Below are 14,735 nucleotides of genomic sequence, written 5' to 3'. Positions count from 1 at the left end.
GACAAACAAATGGACCCAAAATGGAACAAAATGTTCAGAGGTACGAACATTTTATTCACCAAACAACATGACCCACCAGCTGTGTGTGAAACGTGGCTACTCAGGAGCATCTCCTGTTAAGACACCACGGTGAGGTTATGAATTCAGCATTTTAAACAAAATTTATTTCATTTTCTTTATCATATATGGAAGTAAAAGATGTTTCGCATGAACACAGAAGGTGCATTGAGAGGGCGGGAGCTCCCTCTGAACTCAGACACTCAAAGGATGAGCTGACTTTCACTCGTAAGGGGAGGGGAGACCCACATCAAGACCTAAGCTCACACAAATGAGCTTCCAGTCTCCTCTTCAGCCTTCAGACCTCATCATCGTCACTGCTCTAGGTGAGTTTCCCTCTGGATGTTGCCTCAGCGGCTCACCAAAGCTCGTGTTTTCAGGATTCACAGGTGGGAATTGAACCATTAAATCAACTATGAACTTTGCCACCAGCATAAAGGGTTTCTCAGAGAGAACAGAAGCTTATGAAGCTTTAACACATCAGAATAAACAGATTAATGAGGAAATGTAGGGATGACATCTGGACAATAACAAAAATATTTTTTTAAAAAACAAAACTTTTTTTTTTAAAGTTTAGAGTGTGTAAAATTACCTGTACTTGAACTGTAAGGGTATCCCCCCTGAGGTGGCATGAATGTGTGTGTGTGTGTGTGTGTGTGTGTGTGTGTGTGTGTGTGTGTGTGTGTAGGGAGGCAGAAGATGCTCAGATCTGTATGTCTTTCACAGCTGAGTGATTTGGAGCTCAGCGGAGCGTAGAGGACAGATTTTGAGAACAAAGACATCATTTCTTAAAAGCCGGACACTTTTTCTTGCTGCTGGAACTTGAGCTCTGATTTTTCTGCACGCTGCACATGCTTTAAATGAGACTTAAACGCACACCAATCCAGCTTAAGATCACTGTTCATACATTATGCGCAGATCAATCGAACTCAATTTCCTTCCCACAGTTGATTTGTGGGCCTCACTGAAGGTTTCGCTTCCACATCCAAATCACTTGGCTATAATTATTAAATAGGCTAATATCTTCATAAAAGAGAAAAAAAAAAAACATCTGAAGAAGAAACACTTTACATGTCTGTAGAGATTGGAAATGCTGCCTTAATGCATGAAGGTTCTGGGTTTTAATCAATGTTTATTTTCCATTAATTCTGCTTTATTACAAGCTGTTTTTGACAGCACTTTGGACTTATTGCTCCATACCGATGAAACTAAAAGTAAAAGTAACAAAGGATGACTGTTGTCATGCAGGCGTCGCTGTTGCTGATGGCGTCCGAGTGTCGCTCAGGTCAATACTGGGATATCCTGATCAAAAGATGTATGCACTGTGATACGGAATGCAAGCGAGAGCCTATCATGTCCAGGTGCAAGATTTACTGCCGTGAGTAGAAACCACTCACACAATTGTGACACGCCCCGACTTCACACGACTGTAAGACACAAGCACCATTCGGATTATTGATGCTTGGCTGTTTGATTTGGTCATTTGTGTGCTCATTTGATTTGATAAAAAAAGACTTGATTAAGTTTCTTTTCATGAAGTTTATTTGCTGCATGTGTCCTATATTGAGCTCCACCAGTTTCTTCCATAGAATCAGACATTTCAAGTCTTGAAGCTTATCTTATTTTTCTTCACAATAGTTTGACAATTATGTTGTAAATTTGTTTGGAAAAAAGCTGAAATAATCTGAGACTATTTCTCTAAAGCCCAGTTTCAAGAACAATTTATTAATGCACTTATATTAATTTCTGGAAGAAGAAGAATTGTCTCTAACAACTTTACTATTTAATGTTTTTGCAATATTTTAAGACCCTTTTCAGACTTTTCCTTTAATTATGACTGTTGTTAGATAATAAAAAAAGTCAATCAAGAATATTAATCTAATTCTTGTCCCGCTGCATCAGAGTCTGCTCAGTGTAAAGCGCAGCCCGGCCACTATTATGACGGGCTCCTGAGGAAGTGCCTGATGTGCACGGAGATTTGTGGCAGACATCCTGCTGAGTGCTGGGAGCACTGCCGCAGTGAGTACCAACCATCAAGATCACGATTGACTGGACGTAATGCTGGTCAAATGCTGGTCTTGCTCTCAGACTGCTGCTGACCTTTATTCCTGTCTTTCTCGACTACTGTAACAATCTTTACTGAGAACATCTGCATCCCCTCTCCCACATCTCCACCTCCTCCCCTGACAGCTGATGTCATCACCACCACCATCACTTCTCCTGTTTTGGAATCCAGAGTAGTGACACGCTTGGAAGAACCCACCCTCCTGCTGTACCCCCTTCTGGCCGTAAGTTTGGTGTTGCTGGTTTCCAGTCTGTCGCTGGCCTTGGTTGTCTTTCTCAAGGGTTCCAGGAACTCAAGATCCAAGGAGTGTGCTGTCCCACTTTGCCAGGAAGTTAGCCAACCAGGTCAGAGCTCCCAAGTTAACCATGAGCTCACCACAAGCTCATCACCGTGGCTTCCAGGTCAGTGATGATTGTGTTTGTTCTTTTCTGGATTTTTCAGTTAATTCTGACCATCCCACCAGCTATGACCAGTCCGACGATTCCAGCCCCACTGAGACCTGCGTGTGCGTCCACTGTTTTCCTGATCTGAAGGCACTCAGCCATGGTCACGACATGTCGCTGAGGGCACCCTTCTCCCTTTACCCTGTCTTCCAAAGAGCTCAGGTCAAAAATGGAGGGCCTCTCCAGACAGAGGTCAACATTCCTACCTCTGAAGCTGTTTTGCAACAAGCGTCCGTTGTGGGATGAGAAGGTCTCGGACTGTCAACTATGTGTCAGGCACCGCTATTGGTTTCAGTTGAGGCCCGATCTGATGAAGATGTGCAATAGAGCAATAAACTCAGCTTGGAGATTCACACATCAATCAATATTACCTTAAAATGTAATAAGGACTAGGTTGGCCTCCATGAAGCCGACATTAGAAAGTTTTCATTATTTTAATTAAAGAATAAAATGTTTGGTTTTCCAAAACCGACGAGGCCCAGTTTGCTAAATCATAGGCCGTATGGATGTTATGTGGATACTAATAAAACTTTATTTTTAGCAAAGCACATCTGGTGGGCAACATATTTCATCGTCCAGCATGTAGCTTTTTGTGTGAGTGCTCGGTGCGAAGAACAAATAGGCCAAACCTTTTTTTTTTTACAGATATAGATTTTCCTTTATTTATGTGTTTTTCAATCATTGTGTCCAGTTCTTGCAGCAGGTACACGTGTGCGCAAGGAATGAAGAAACGGTTTGATTACGACCCTCTGATCCAGCAATAGAGGACAACTTAACCCACTTGAAGTTTCACCATGTCTCTTACATACAAACTGTACATATACTGTATATACCTTTACATACATCATTAACACATGAAAAAACATCCTACCAAACTGTGATACCCAGCTCAGATGGCATGCTGAATGCAAGTACTGATTCAGTACACGAACATACGATAAATATGCACACACGTGCATACAAAAAGGAACACACAGACTCTTTCTCCTTTCCACGACACTCACTCTCTCTCTCACACACACACGCACACAAACACTTTTACGCAACCCCACTTAGACTGAGCTTTATCTTTCACAAATGTTCACACACACCAAAACTATAGCGACATGCGGCCGGCGGTAACACTGTGGGACCAGCGTCTGATCCCTTTACGGTCTCCTTATTTTGCATTGCTTCTTTTCTTTTGTTTTTTCATTTTTATCTGAAACAGCCACATGTAAATTCAACGTGGACAATAGGTCTGTTAAGTGGGGTAAAATAAACACTGTGGCAAATTACAGGAAAACTAAATGGAGCTGTCATAACAGCAAATAACGCAATACAGACAAACGACGAAAATCAGGAAAGATGCAAATTTGTAAACAAACAGTTTAATTACAGTATGTATAAAAATAGAATATTTGCTGTGTTGTTTCTCCCCGTGGCTGAAGCAGCATCAGAGGCAAATACTAACAGATTTTCTCTATACTCTCGTATTCTTAAGTGTGTCCAATTACTACAAATGCTCAAGTAATGAATGTAATTAGCCATATGCATAAATAATAACTTCCATCCTTGAAATATTTGGTCATTTAGAGGAGTTTGTGTGTGTCAGAGTGTGCTTCTGTCTGAATATTGCCATTTAAAAAAAGAGAGAGAGAGAGAAAGAAAATTTCACTGTTTGGGAAAACAACAAAAAAACAAAAAAATCTGTTGCCTTGAACCACCTTGCTCTTCACTACAAGAGCTACTACGGTAAATGCAGCCACGTGAGTACTGGAACAGGATGGAGGTGAAGAGCAGCATTTGCGGTAAAGTAAACCTTCCCCGGTTTTCAGATCCTCACCATCCTTCAGTCTTTTGGTTGTGGCTGGACTGTGATACAGGGTCAGTCTTTGTCTCCAGCTCAGCGCATCTCTCAGCACGCTACTGCAACCCTCGCTTCCCCTGGGGTCTCCTCTGGCAGGGGCTGTCCTGAGGAGGGGAACTACTCATACTCCAGGAACTGTTTGTGGTAAAACAATAGGTACCTGTGCAAGCCATAGAGATGACATTAAAACAGACTGAAGGGGGTGAATTGGAAAGGCACCGAGACTTGCTCACCCTTCACTGTCCAAGACATCCTTGATGCTGGCCTTGGTGATGATGGCATCGTCACATTTGAACCACTGGTCCTTGTGCTGCCGGATGAAAGTGGTGTAATGGCCGCTCTCTAGTGTCCCCTGGTGGTTCACCACTGCAAACAGACTGTACCTAAAGCAGGAAGCCGCCACTTGTGAGAATTCTTCTGCCACGAAATAGATAAAATCGAAAAATTGCTGGTAGATGCATTACTTGTTGTCATTGTTGAAGGGGTCCACAATTTGTTGGCACTGTCCATTCATCCGACTTTCCTTACTGAAATAAAGCCCAAATTAGTTATAATGGCACATTTTTGTAAATGAAGGAAGAAAACACAAGTCAATGTTAAATTAAATGAAATTCATAAAAATCCACGAAGTTCCATGAAAATAATGATCTAATTTTACTCTGTGATGTGACCAAATGCACCATCCTCATCTATCAGCACAGATAAGCATGGATTAAAGCACATTTATTATTTTGAATAAATACAGATATTCCAGACATGTTTAGGCTACAGATATGACAGAGCACAGAAAAGCTTCCTTTGTCCATCCAACAATTGAAACGTGTAACACCAGGAGATCCTTGTGTCACATAAAACACAGCAATTGGTGATAAGAACAGATCTTGATCCATTTGACACACCCACCTAGAGGCCATGAAGGGTGTCATGTCCAGCTCCAGGGGGAAGGAGACATAAGTTGTGATCTTCCGCCGCAGTTTGGCTGAATGTTCAAACCTCTAACAACAAAAACAGCATTCATGTATTTCATGTAAGTGTTTAACATGAATGAGTCACGCCAAGTCTTACTTTAAGGTGAAAACAAGCTACGATGGGCAGCTTCTTCATGGTCAGCTGTTTTGTGGATTCCTGGTAACTATGGCAACCACTGCATTTGATCTTAGCACTACTGCCGAGGTGCTCTGGTCTAGTAAACCTACAAAAGTTTCGATGAAAGGCGCTGCAGTTACAAAATTGTGGCACGGAGAAAAAGCCGCCCTGTGCTCACACACAAAGAGTTACCTGCGCAGACAGTCGGTGAGTGTCGTGGCTCCTGTGGCGTGGCTCTCTCCATTAAGGGCTGAAGAGTCTCCCCCGGGGCTTAGAGGCCAGAAGGGGGTGGAGGAGCCTGGCAGGTCTAGACTAATGTCCCAGAAAGGGTCTATTGTTGTTGAAACACCACTGTGAGAAGAGAGGTGACAAAACAAAGGTGCTGTTGAGATTTAGACAGTGGCTGTGTGTTGAGGTGTGATCTACTGACACAATGACACATTGTTCTCATTTACTGACAAATGCAGACACAGAAGGAGAGGGCGATAGAAAATAAATTGGCTTCAACTTCATTCTGGCAACTCCTAATGTTGGCAGCAGCCTTGGTAATCTGGGCAGCGGCGATAACAGGACTGTTGAACAGAGAACAGACAGCAGCTCGGGGCTGGCACTTCAGAATGATCAAAATAAGCAACCTGAGCAACCAGGCAGTGACCTTTTCCACAGACCTCCCTTTTCTACCATTAAATTGTTTATCTCATGATGGAAGCTGTTCCAGCTCACGAGAAGGGGGGGAAAGCCATGTTCATTACTATTCAGCCATTCAACAGATTCAGCTGCATTTGATGCTGAGGGGAAGGAGGAGAGCTTCTCTTTGCTCTGTTCTTTGTTCCAGGTTAGGCTTACATTTTAAAAACGGGATGAGAAGTGATCAAATAATACATTGGAAACCGGATTTTAGGAGACAAACAGCTGAGCATACTAAAGAATCCTTTCACAGCATCTTTCATTTGATTTAAACCACTTCCAGGCCAAAGATGATGGTGATGGTTGCTAAGTCTTCATCTTTAGGTTACCATTGCACTTTTACCCACTAATTACCATTGTGATTTTGTAAATCTAACAATCAATATGTAGATCCAAATATAGTGGTTATGGCCTGGTAAGAACTGATTTTTAGTGCAATTGGATGAATTCAGGTTGGAGGACAATCTAAACAGTGACTTTACCTGACTTTTTCCTTTAAAGAAAGATACACATTAAGTTTGATGAGGAATATAAATAATCAATTGGCTTATAATAGAGCAACGTTCACACCCAGTGTCAGAAATCAATCATTACTGTCATTTTCCAGCAGATGGAGCAAGAGATTCGTTTTCCAGCCTTTTCTGTATCCTTTTGAATGATGGCGGCAGGAGGGTGCACGCAGTTGTAATCGGGACTGATGAAAGTGTAACACTGGAACTCAAAAGGTCTCTTTGAACTATATAGTATATAGTTAAGCCTCTGATGGTCTTGGTTTTTCCTGCTGGAGAAAAAACATCGCAGACCACACTTACTGGCACACTTGACAGGTGACGTCAGACTGCAGCCCCCCTGTGAAGATTTGGTCAATGATGCAGTTGCAATGGTTGGGATTGTTGGCCTTTTTCCCATTATCATCTGTAAACAAATAAAAGTGTTTTAATTAATGCAAAGCTCATGTGCTTAATTTGCTTGTGTTTGTATATTTTGGACAATTTTTAGCGCAAGACGTGGAAACTAGATTACGGTAGATACTTTCAGTTTGAAGAGAGTAGAATACAAACCTTAAACAGGGGTCACTGATGTAAGTGACCAGTGGATTCAGTTTGAAACAAAGAAGTTAAATTTACTTATGTTAAATGAAATGCAGAAAAAGAGATGTACTTTGGCTTTTGTTACTTTGACCCCTGGTGTTTTCTGTATCCAACCTTTGCAGTGTCTGTGCAGGACATCAAGAGCTGCGATTAGAAACTCGTGAGCATCCTGCTGCTCATATCCAGCCAGGTGACGAGCATGGGTCCACACCAGATGGAGGAGTCTGAAGGGGATGTGCGGGGACCGGTGGCCTGAGTAGAACTGAAGAGGAAAGACATCATTTGGTGTGGGAAAGACAACACAGTTCTTCTCTTTCAAATGAGATGGACATTACCTCCTGGAAAAGCTGCGACATCTCGCACACCAAACAGGAGTCGCTCTGCATCTGACACTTGTGCCGGTCAGACAGGAAAAAGTCACGGAGCAAGGGTGTGTGTGTCAGCGCCTGGACGATACAGTTCATAAAGCACGTGTTGCCCAGGTTGATCAGACCTCGCAGGCCTGACAGAAACAGAAAAAAACGTGAAACAGAGAAGTAGGGCTGACAAGACATTTGACAGATCATTGTTTTCAGGTCCCTGATATACCTGAGGCAATGTTGGCAATATGTTTCTAGGAAAATTGCTAGATTTAGGAAACAGAAGGTGGGGGAAGAAGGTAAAACCCTCACAGATGAGCAGCCCAGCTGGAGTCTCCCTTGCCTCAGACACCGCCAGTAGCGTTAATGATGCCTAACTAGATTCCTGCAGGATGTTACAAGGTGCTACGTGTACACCAGCTTCCCTCAGTCCCAATTTACTCTTGGATAGCTCCGAAAAAATGGATAATAAAAGAAATAAAGTAACGCTATTTCACTCCTAACACTCCTGCTTTATTAACATATCTGAATTTCAACAGAACCTTATGCATTGTGATTTGCATTTGGATCACGATGTTATCATGCATGCCCTGACATGAAGAAATGTGCGGGCGGTTAGGTTATAGTGAGTTGACCCTGTCCCAGCAACACAGCAGTTCTCTTCAGCTCATCTGCGCAGTTGAATGAGAAAAAGACATACAGAGAAAAAAGCCTCACCAATAGTACAGTTGGAGGTGATTCTCCTCCTCTTGGGGTTATGTCGAAGCAGCTCGAGCTCCCTTTTGGTAGGCTCCCACGTTGAGTACTTCTCCCCTATGCCTGTGCACAGACACAAAAAGGTATTTTACTAAAATAGTTCATATTAAATAAATAAAGAGAGCGTTAAGAGATTTGAATTCAGCGATTGCAATGGAGGACCATCTGAAAAGCTGCACACGGGGAAGCTTTTAAACACATAGAGATCTTGTTACCGTGTAAATATCACTTATTCTTCACACTTCTACTCCAGTGATCAACATGGACCTTGTTCTTCGGTTCAGTTCAGGCATGAATATCACTTGGTGGCTAGCGTAGAGAGCCAGTAGGATCAAACTAGGGACAATACTGACATTTGTGGTCTCACATATTCCTGCTCCAGAGCGACTCCTGATAATAGCATCGTTACAGTGCATGTGTGAAGGGGGCTGCGGTACAGTGCGTGGTTTGGTCACCATACCTTGCATTTTCCATGCCTTTCTCTGCTCGTCTTTGGCGATTTGTTCCATGTCTTTGTCGTAAATGTAGTCTTGGCACATAAAACAGTAGATCCCTCCGTACAGCAGGTCAATAGCTGAAAATGAAAAAAATAAAATAAACGAGGGTATGGGTTTTTACCAAAAATAAAAAGACCTCAGTTTATCGGTGTATCAGGTCTGTGTGTAGCTCTTCTGGGCTGTGCGTGCTTTATCTTTAAGTGTCTTTTTATTCAAGCCACGTTGTAACAGTGCTTGTGATTCTGAGCTGTGGTACCCATCTGCTGGCATATCAGTTAACAACATGTGAGACTGCCACGGAGGCGCCCTGAGAGACTGGCCAGAAGTCAATAGGTCAGAGAAGGAGGCTTCACACAGTCGTTTAAAATATTTCACAGACGTGCCTTCATCTCCCCCGCCACACTTCCTCTGTAGCCTGCAGCTACCTGTTTGCTGTTGCCATGACAACCTCCCTTCAAGCTTTGCTATCATCCTCTGCAGGTGTGAAGAAAAATAAGGAGGATGGAGTAAAGGGGGCAAGCAAAGAAGCCCTGGAGAAATAAGAGGTGGGATTTTATTTTATTGTTTTAAAAAGGCAGCTGATGAAGAATGCTGGTTTAAGCTAAATTTAATGCGTTTATTTGACAATTCTGAATTTGGATATGGTTGTCAGGTAACCATGGGAACAAGAAGAGGGCAAAATAAAAGGATTAAGGCTGAAACAGAGACAAGCCTAATATGAAGCTACATAGAGCATTGATGACGAAAGGGGAGCGTTGGATGAAAGTGATGGAAATGAAAGCAGGAGAAGAAGGGAAGAGGAGGGGGAGGGGGAGGGGGAGGGGGAGGGGCTGTGGATTCCAAGGCTAATTCTAGGAGGATTGTTAAAGATGTCTTAATTACCTCCTAACTAGTCTACTGAGATCTGTCCCTTTTCTCCCCTTCGGTGTTACTGTAGCAGCATCAGCTAACCTATATAACGTCCTAATTATGCAAGTGTCAGTGTATGCGTACATGCGCGTGCACACACACTGACAGACACTAGAGGGGGGTCTTCCTGCACTAAGAGATAATGCCGAGCAAAGGGACACGTCAAAAAGCCCAAACCAAATGTTCTGCGCTTGGAGCTCTGGGTGCTTAGATCTATTATGTAGAGGAGAGAAGAACAGCGAGCTGTTGTTCGATGCTCCTGTAAAATAAAACATTGTATAAATATCAGCTTTTGGAACTTCAAACTCAAAATAGCGAAGGTTTTAAAATCGCGTTTCAAGGCTGCGAGCTGCACATGCATTTTCCTTCTGCACTAAACGTCACGGCTCATTCATGTTTTTCTCCATGAATGCACAGTGTGCACCCTCTGGATGTGAATCCTCGGGGATCTGCCATTTTATTTTAAATCATCACAGCGACTTCAAGATAACTCTCTTTTTATATATCCTGCTGGCAGGAAGTCAACCCACAGTCAAATCTGTAGAAAATGCTACAAATGTCCAAATTCTCTAGTTCATCATGCAGTTGTGCCATTTGTATGAGACTGTGGATCAGTATCGGCACTCACATCCCAACACAGACTGATGGAACATACTCCCTGAGAGGCTCGGCTCAAACAAATGACCTCCTGAAGCACTTGCGGTATCATTTTGACAGCTAGATACATTTTTACTGCAGTGATTTTTGAGCAGTATTTGGATAATTGTGTGCTCTGAGTCCCTGTGGGAGCAGCACAGAGAGGAAGCGAAATAACAGCTGACTGTACTTGGTGTTCATATAACACCCACATCTCTCCTCAAATCGATACACTATTTGTCTGTGTGACGCAGATATTTAACTCGGTGGACTGAAACACTAGGTTGCCAAGAAGGTCATCACCAGCATAGTTGCCTTCCTGAAAATAAAAGGGAGAGGTAGAAGAGTGCGACTACTCTGAGGCGGATGAAAACCAATGATGTGTTAGGCTTTCACATATTCCTCACTGGCCTGCAATGATAATCCTGTTGAAACAATGCGGAGATAAATCTGCGGTTTGCGTTCTAAAAAAAAAATGTTGGGGAGGATTCAGAGGAAGCCAATTAAAGCCTGTGACGTGTTCATTAGTAAGTTCATTTGTGCGTACAGACTTTCTAATGGGCTGCGTCGGGACAAATCACCGGGTGGCGTTCAAATCCCTCATGAGGCCAAATCTTTGTCGTAATTATGTTGCTCAGGACTGCGTAACGTTTCTCCATTGGACTGCTGTTCTAATATTTTGCTGGACCTGTGTGTAGAATATATAACCACCCAACCACACATCAGCACCCCCAAGCAGAAGCTACAAAAATGGTTAGAATTCTTAGCGTATCGTTTTGGGATAAGATGCAGTGTATCTGGAGTGTGTTAATGCAGATGTTGTGCGTAATGTTTGTGTAATTAGGAGGTAGGAGCACGCTCATTCAAGCAAAGAGGTCTAATTACAGGTCTGGTCGTCTGTTGTGACACCTGCTGCACCACAAAAACATCAACACCAAAACCTGCTCCAGCTGCACCTGTTGGGAAAGAGCGTGCACTTGTGTATGTGTGTGTGTGTGTGTGTGTGTGTGTGTGTGTGTGTGTGTGTGTGTGAGAGAGAGAGGGAGATACCGAGATTATGTCTTTTGCTCTTGGCATGCTCGTGGATGTGTTTTTTGGCAAAGCAGGCGAAGAAGACGCAGTGAAGGCAGGAGTGAAGTCTGTTGAGGTGGGCGCCGCACATGTGGCAGATACATGACTTGGCCTGAAAAAGAACGAAAGTGATGAGTAAAAACAGAGTTCATCTTCTCAACAATGACTACAATGTGCATTCAAACCTCAGGAAACATATTTTTTGGGGTATATTGCATTGGTTAGCTTTAAAGCAGCCATTAAAAATACCAGTACTTTCAATATGTGCTGTTTCTGCTGATAAACGCACCGAGATAATTCCTCATGACGTGCATGTTTCACTTTAATTTTTTGACAATGAATAACAACTTTCAGACGTGAACACTGTCAGTGTTCTCACAGTGGATGTTTACAACCACCTGAGACTTTTTCCTGCACAATAATTCCAACTGTTTTGTGCAGAACATCCTCTCACAGATTAATGACCAAGTTTGCCATGTGAAAGTGTTCCTGATGGACACACGTTGCGTATTTGACATTTCAAAATGTCAGACGTCCCAACTGAAGTGCTTTAAAGCAAGACTTTTTTCCCCCTTACAGCAGATGAAACAACGCCGCTAATTAAACTACTTCCACTATTTAACTGAAATGAACAAGTCTTGTCCGGTGTGAACAGGATTGGTTAAAAATTAGTGGTTTAAGCTTTCACAAAAATTTCATTGATTAATTTGCAAAACTTTCTTAAATTCTGGGTTTAAATTTTGTCCTCATGAGTGTAGATTTAGATTTAGATTTACTTTATTCATCCCTGTAGGGAAATTGAAAAGATGGGGAGGCGGGAATGACTTCATTTGAGTTTGACGTGAGGCCTCCCTATAAGAAATAGTGAAAAAAATATATATCACAGAGACCATCACAGATTTTTAGTCACATTCTGTCCACTCTGAGTACGTTCATATACATACTCGGCGAGGACTGCAGGCCTCTGGTTCTGTTTCTCAGAAAGATATTAGCAAGGAGAACATATAACAAAAGCATACGCATACTACAGTATATGGCCCTTGTTGACGTCAGCTAAGACTTTTTCCCCACTGTGATCCCAGTGCAGCCTGAAGTGGGCGAGGTTCATCCAATAGAGTCGCATGTAAAGTGTTTCCAAACCACCTCTGTAACAGTGGCGGTTCACTATATGATGTTATGGCCTTAGAGCTAAAGCTGTATCTGAGGAAAATGGGCTAAAGTGGAGTCTTTTCAGTCAGAATATCTGTTTGTGAAGGGCGTAGAGACAGTAGCACTGGCAAAGAAAACACTCACCATTGTGAGAGCATGAACAAAAATGACTCATATGCTTTATCGACACCATGGTCTCATTACTGGTGGCCGGTTTGTGCATGTGCAGATATATTTAGTCTACTTGGGCAGAGTGAAAAAGGCATAATATTGCCATGGTAATATGTATCCTATTGCGGGATGATTAATTATAATAGCAGCGCCAAATATCAACGTCTCATTTTTCAATGACGGGTAATGGCGGACAATGGAGGAAGAGAGGAGAATGTTAAAGTTTGAACGATATGCAAAGACTGGGATGAAACTAATGTACGGTAAGTGAAGGCAATACCGTCAACAAGAAAAACCACCTGAGTCATCACAATAATCTCAGTGTTCAGAATGAGCTTCTGTTCTTTTCTGATGGCTTCAAGTCCCTCTGTGGTTGCTTTGTTCAGGTGTTAGCTGTTTTATGGCCCATGCATATCATACCAAGATTCACCCTGCACGTGTTTCACTCGTCGGTCCTCTTTTCACCAGAGAAAGAATTCGGCTGCAAAGTGTCACTGCTAATCTGTAGGTTCGGGACAACCATTTACGTGATTACACAGTTATGGACGCTTTGACGGTGAAAAGAGGCTGACATTTTAAAACCCATCAGATGGTCAGCGGGCTGATTCAGTCTGAATATTGAGGAAATATGAAAAGAGCGCAGTGAGTACAACAGGGAGGTAGTTGAATAACCACCTGTCAGGGGTGTGTGTGGCATCTACCAGTCTTATCTGATCGTCAGGTTAAGGGGGGGGGGGGGGTACTGCAGAGACCCTGCACATGCTTAAACCATTTACTGTGGCAAACAGTCACACTGCAGGCTAGCAGGGATGCCAAGACAGCAGAGTACAGCTGTGAGTAGCGTGCATGTGCGCGAACATGCAGCACTGCACAGGGCAGATGCAGACCCTAAATGATGCTATAGAGCACGTATGCAGTACACACAGTGCCAGCATTTACATGCCTCGTCCCCCCCACCCCATGATACTAGCAGTCAGAAATAATTCATCTGCCATTATAAAATTAGTGCTTCATGTACGAGGAAACCGTGTAAGGCTGCTAGCGATTCAAATGATGCCATAAACAAGGTTAAATCGCCGTTTAAAGTTAAGACAGCGGACACTGTGCACAGATTAACATAGTCTCTTTCACCTATTGTGTGGTCCCTGGTTTAAGCTAACTGCGGGCTCGGAAACCAGTTCTTGTTTCACTTTGGGTCGTGTTAGTCTGTCGGGTATTGATGGTGGTATTTGATAGTTTGAAACCAACCGTTCGTGTGAAGGATGTTTGTGTTTTTAGAAGGGCGGGGAGCTGTCACGCACGCAACCGCAGCTCACACATACACAAACACGGTGTGTCGTACTGTGCGTCAGGGTCTCTTCAAAGCACTCCATCCCCCCTTTGTCACTCGTGTTACCTTGCGTTTTCTGGTCTCGGCCGAACCGCTCCACACGAAACACTGATAAATAACCCTCAGGTTTTGCTTCCAGTTGTCCACTTTGAAGCTGTTGACATGAGGGCAGCCCGCAGGACTCATGGTAGTCACAGCATCCGGTTTTTGCGTCCTCTGGGCGGTGAAACCTGTGCGAATCCCTCAACGCAGACCCGGTCCAAACGGGCTGGCTGTGGCTGGCTAGCTTGCCAGGTTCGTAGTCCACCGATTGCGGCGCACCGGTTAACTGGACATGTCCTACTTGCAGTAACACGCACCAATTTTCACCCAATATTCCACCATTGGACATGAATACCATTCATTTAATTCCAGAATGTCGCTGTTTGTTTCCTTTCATTCGCCGAATTACATATTAGCAAGCTAGCTAAAGTTGGTTAGCACTGGAATTTCAACAGTAGCTTAAACGGGGAACGTCGGAGTCCCGCCTCCCTAATAACAGCAGACCAATGAGCGCAGAGTAAAGCACATGATTGGCGC

General features: G+C 43.2%; 2 protein-coding genes across 5 annotated transcripts; one reads left to right on the top strand and one right to left on the bottom strand.

The window, feature by feature from the left end:
* The first annotated feature begins 229 nt into the window (after positions 1–229).
* LOC130522126 (tumor necrosis factor receptor superfamily member 13B) lies at positions 230–3,037 on the top strand. Of its 3 annotated transcripts, none has more exons than XM_057026188.1 (5): positions 230–383; positions 1,306–1,435; positions 1,960–2,076; positions 2,248–2,523; positions 2,586–3,037. In XM_057026188.1, the coding sequence occupies exons 2-5, from the start codon at positions 1,321–1,323 to the stop codon at positions 2,651–2,653; spliced, it is 576 nt and encodes a 191-aa protein (XP_056882168.1). In that variant the 5' UTR covers positions 230–383; positions 1,306–1,320; the 3' UTR covers positions 2,654–3,037. The 3 variants fall into 3 exon arrangements, with proteins under 3 accessions (XP_056882168.1, XP_056882152.1, XP_056882159.1); XM_057026172.1 differs by having other exon boundaries at positions 231–383; positions 2,248–2,466; positions 2,564–3,037; XM_057026179.1 differs by having other exon boundaries at positions 291–446; positions 2,248–2,466; positions 2,564–3,037.
* A 158-nt stretch (positions 3,038–3,195) lies between these two features.
* usp22 (ubiquitin specific peptidase 22) lies at positions 3,196–14,680 on the bottom strand. Of its 2 annotated transcripts, none has more exons than XM_057026095.1 (13): positions 14,223–14,680; positions 11,486–11,618; positions 8,854–8,967; positions 8,355–8,456; positions 7,614–7,780; positions 7,393–7,540; positions 7,000–7,102; positions 5,693–5,851; positions 5,480–5,606; positions 5,318–5,409; positions 4,879–4,941; positions 4,648–4,797; positions 3,196–4,574 (listed from the first exon to the last, which is right to left on the bottom strand). In XM_057026095.1, exons 1-13 carry the CDS (start codon positions 14,340–14,342, stop codon positions 4,532–4,534), a joined length of 1,521 nt encoding a protein of 506 aa, XP_056882075.1. In that variant the 5' UTR covers positions 14,343–14,680; the 3' UTR covers positions 3,196–4,531. The 2 variants fall into 2 exon arrangements, with proteins under 2 accessions (XP_056882075.1, XP_056882086.1); XM_057026106.1 differs by lacking the exon at positions 14,223–14,680 and adding an exon at positions 11,692–11,779.
* Positions 14,681–14,735: the final 55 nt, after the last annotated feature.

This window comes from Takifugu flavidus, chromosome 1, assembly GCF_003711565.1.
Source record: "Takifugu flavidus isolate HTHZ2018 chromosome 1, ASM371156v2, whole genome shotgun sequence".
NCBI lineage: Eukaryota > Metazoa > Chordata > Actinopteri > Tetraodontiformes > Tetraodontidae > Takifugu > Takifugu flavidus.
The sequence above is the reverse complement of the archived record's forward strand: the minus strand, read 5'-3'. Positions and strand labels throughout refer to the sequence as shown.